The sequence below is a fragment of the Argiope bruennichi genome, chromosome 1 (assembly GCF_947563725.1).
Source record: "Argiope bruennichi chromosome 1, qqArgBrue1.1, whole genome shotgun sequence".
Lineage (NCBI taxonomy): Eukaryota > Metazoa > Arthropoda > Arachnida > Araneae > Araneidae > Argiope > Argiope bruennichi.
Window position 1 is genome coordinate 64,887,408 of NC_079151.1, and position 4,534 is coordinate 64,891,941.

A 4,534-nucleotide genomic window follows, 5' to 3' on the forward strand; every position below is an offset into this window, starting at 1 on the left:
TAAAATTAAACATTGTTAATTAATCGATCTTTCAGATTCATTCTTAAGTACTTTTGAATTAAAATAAACAGAATAAAGGAAATTAAAAATTTCTAATCTGCATAGCGTTACCCCAACTGGCGTAGAAAAACTCACGCATTTGCGTTACCGTAACTGGCGTTGAAAATTCACGCATGCGCATTGTGTTCTGATTGTTGACATGACAACCATTATCAACGGATGATTTAGATTATTTTTAGGTTAGTTGCATGTTTTTGTAATTAAATTGTATTTATGTTAGTTATATATTTTTTGTATGTGCTTATAGTTTTAAGAACATCGTTTTTTTTAGTTTTTTTTAACCTGTTTTCAACCGATTATTTTAAACGATTCGTTTTATTTTCTTAGTGTTTGATGCATTTAAAATTAAACATTGTTAATTAATCGTTCTGGTCATAATGAATCTGAGAATATTTTGTTGACAAATTCTTGAAATATTACATAAATTAGGAAAGATATTCTTTAGTGCCCATAAAGTTTAAACGCTCAGTGACTGTTTTCAGTAATCATATTACAAAAAAATACTTTGTTTCAGTAAAAAATATTATCATATTAATTGCAGATTAATCCTTTCCACTTTAATTTATAGTATAAATTCTACGGGAACTAACAAAAAATTAGAGAGATACATATTACGTTATGACTGAAGGCGTTTTTAATATTATGAGAGAATTATATGACTATCAAAATTTGAAGTTTTAAAATATTTTGATGAAGAAGCTATTAAAGTAGGAATTGCATAAAATATTTAATTATTAAAATATTTTGATGAAGAAGCTATTAAAGTAGGAATTGCATAAAATATTTAATTATTAAAATTTTAAAGAACATTAAAATTGGCGAACCGGCTGGTCGCCAAAGGCGGCTAGTTATATAATAATATTTAAACTTTTAGACATAAAAATGAAATATTAATGAATATGCAATAAAGATGAAAATTATTACAATAAAAAAGTAACTATTTAACTTTTTAATAATTGTTTAATATTTTTATAACTATTAATAATTATCAAGGACTTCAGATTATTAATACCATGACAGAACTTCGTTGATTATTACAGTTTGGCGCAGCATAGCCAACATCATGGCTCTTGTGCCAATAAAATCCACAAAATCGTTGATTATTAAACATTCAGCATGTATTTTCCAACAATTTCTAAGGCAAAACAGTTTTAAAAGTAAAATAAAATAAAATACCGTCTAAATTTCGAAAATAATGTTCATTCAAGCATTTCAAAATCCTCTAAATCATTCTCACAAGTTTCAGTTTCTTCTGAATCAGAATCATCATTGGTATCAATTTGAAATGACAGTTCGTCCACTAAATCTTTTAACAGTCCATCTTTCTCCCAATAATTATTTTCAAGCTTTTCTACGTGTTTGCAATGCGCTGCCCATTCTGCCGAAGTAACTTCAGTGATAGCTGTTTGAAGAAGAGATTTCAGATTGTCCAAACTTAAATCGCCAGTAACATTTCTTTCCTTTATCATTCTTTTTACAGAGGACCACACAAATTCGATTGCGTTCAAATCGCAATGATAAGGGGGTAGTCGGATAACTTCATGTCCTTCTTTCTCTATTAAATTATCAATTTTATAGACAATTTTCTTTGGACGATTACTGTCTATAAGAGAGAACAGTTCCGCTTTTCGCATTTTTTGATCGCAGGGTATTCCGTTGTTTTTCAACCAGTCTATCATAACTTTTTTTGTAGAATACTTCTTTGGAGTGGGGTTTTCGACAGTCGTATGATACGGTGCATTATCCATGCATACGACACTGTTTGGTTGCAAATTTGGAAGAAGCTTTTAGTTCATTTGCCCGTGATAGTCGCCGCTTTTTGTTGATGCTTTATATACTAGTAAAGCACCCGTAAGGAAACCCGTTGATGACCCAGCATGAACAACTATAAGTCTATTTTTCGAATTAACATTTGCTGTAGCTCCCAAAACTGTGTCATCTTGCCAACATTTCTTAAATGTCAAATTGCTGTCTACCCAAGTTTCATCAATATAGACAATCGGTCGTCCAGCTTTCCTGTGTCATCTCATTTCTCTCAAATATCTGTGTCTCCAAAAAACAATATCTGGTCTTTCCATGAGTACTTTTATATTATTCATGCACTTCTTCCATCGGAAATTCATTGAATGTAAGACTTTGCACAATGTGTCTTTTTGCCACGAAAATCCAATTTTTTTCTTTCAACACGGGTAGTAATTTTCTGATGGATGGTACTTTCCTTTCTTTTATGTAAAAGTCTTGAATTGTTTGCCGTATAACACACTTGTCAAAGTCGTCTATTTCACAGTTTCGCTCACTAGGTCTTTTACGGTGCTTACCGGGTGATTTTAAAACTGTCGATGAGCCCGATGATGAAACTTCCTTTCTTATTTTTTTTATTGTAGCTTCAGAAATTCCAGTTGCTTGAGAAGCCCTTTTCAGAGCTTGTGGGAGTGGAATTAACGCAGATTTCGATGAAGCTTCACTGGAACAAAATTCCGCAACATTATATACAATTTTACGTGCCTGTTAATTTAAAATTTCACCCTTCCTTAACTTAAAGGCCATCTTTCAAGTTTAGCAAATTAGCAAAATCAATTAAACCAGTAAGGAACAAATAATTATAAAAGCAAAAGCAAAATAAACACAAGGATAAGATAACGCGTGTAACTCTTTTAAATGCGAGAAAACGAATGACGTGATGTAACCTTTGATTCCGCCAATTCCCTACACGCTTAATCCCCATTAGAAATGAACTAGTCCTGTTACTACAGCGACCGCCACTAGACAGACTTCTTGGCGGGAGCTATTCTTGTGATCGACAGACAGTAGTTACTCCACACACGACTCGACGCTGTTTCAATACGTGACTCTAAAACTTGGCGCATGGTTCAATTCTCAATCCACTAATTGCTTGAGTTCCACTTAACTCTTACACTTCGCTGGACTGATGCAACTAATTCGTCGTTGGCTAAATATATAACTATATATGACTCCCTTCGGCCTCGATAGCCGGACTTCCGGTGCAGGGCAGAGAAGTTTTTAGAACAATCAAGCATAACTCGTCATCTTTTGATTCTATCACCAAAATTCCATAAGATTCTTGTATCATCAATTTTCGTCTACAAATCGCCAAATGGTCGCCCAGCCCGGGGGTCATTGATATCTGATCTGTATCCAATAGGACTGACCTTAAATCTATCTTTCCTATGATGGAACTAACTGTGCTGGGAAGCAACATTATACAGAATCGTAACAATATCATTTAAAAGAAAATGAATTTGTAAAGAATTTTATATAATTTACCATCTTACAATATAATTTACAACCATGGATTTTTTCTATTTTTAATTTAACTTTTCTGTAACTTTTTCACATGTTCGAGATCACATAAACTATATTGACAAAAAAAAAAAAGCAACGAGATAATGAGCTTAATACCAAAAGATTTACGAAACTATCTTGCGCTTTTATCTCCATGAAATCTCATTCTTACATGCGACTTAGTAAAATTGGATGAAGATATCCTTTATTGTCTTTCTCTGCAGTAATCTTTGCCAAACAATTAATTGATAGAGATTAGATCCGCATTTTTCTTGCAGCTTTCTGAGTTGTTGAAAGTTATAAAGATCAAAAATACTTTTATTTAAATTTAGAATATTTATGTCTAAAATATGCTTGGTGAAAATATTACATTCCTATTATAATTTTTTTTGATGGCGTCAAAAAAATTGCAACGAGTTAAAATAACATTTTTATTATTTAATATTTTTTTCTATCAATCTTAGAGGGGTTCAAAATGGTAATAAATGTCTTTAGAAATGTAACTGGTGATTTCAAAAATCATTAATTTTTAATCATATTTCTCGCTTTCAAAATTTCGAAGTATTTGTAAAGGCTGTTATATTCTTGCGTGGGAATTTATTTTTTTCTTTGATATAACTTATAATTGACTAAATTTAAACTCTTATTCATTTTTCATATTTTTATGCATGAAATTCAGAATCTATTTTATTACTGTAATGTAGAAAGTCATTAATATTTGATCAATTTGTTATTTAATTTAAATAATTTGTTTGTCATTTTTTTTAACTATGAAAAAAATTCTTTCAATGTTTAAAAAGTAAACTTTGTGTAATGTAGTTTTTAAAAAATCAGTTCACTGAAAATGTTCATAAATTTTATAGTTGTCATACTTTCTATCATTTGATACACATTTAAAAAGAACTAATCTTCATATTTTATCAGCGCTGCTGAACTTTTTTGTTAGAGTAGGAAAAAAGCTTAATTTTTTAAAAAACCATTACATGAAGCAAAAACCTTTGGTAATGTTTCATTTTATTATTCTAATATGTCTTATTATTCCCCATTCCCAAAATATGGAGATGAGAATCTTCCGATTCAGTTTTCTTCATGGATATAGTTAGGTTGTTGGATCCAGTTACCTTCATTCCAATGATGGACGTAACTCCTACAAGAAGGACTGTACACTAGC

The 4,534-nt window shown here is 30.9% G+C and overlaps 1 protein-coding gene across 1 annotated transcript; it reads right to left on the reverse strand.

Moving 5' to 3' along the window:
* Positions 1 to 1,259: 1,259 nt before the first annotated feature.
* Positions 1,260 to 1,808, reverse strand: LOC129972879 (uncharacterized). The gene has a single exon (XM_056087186.1). It carries the CDS (start codon positions 1,806 to 1,808, stop codon positions 1,260 to 1,262), a length of 549 nt encoding a protein of 182 aa, XP_055943161.1.
* Between the last annotated feature and the right edge of the window lie 2,726 nt (positions 1,809 to 4,534).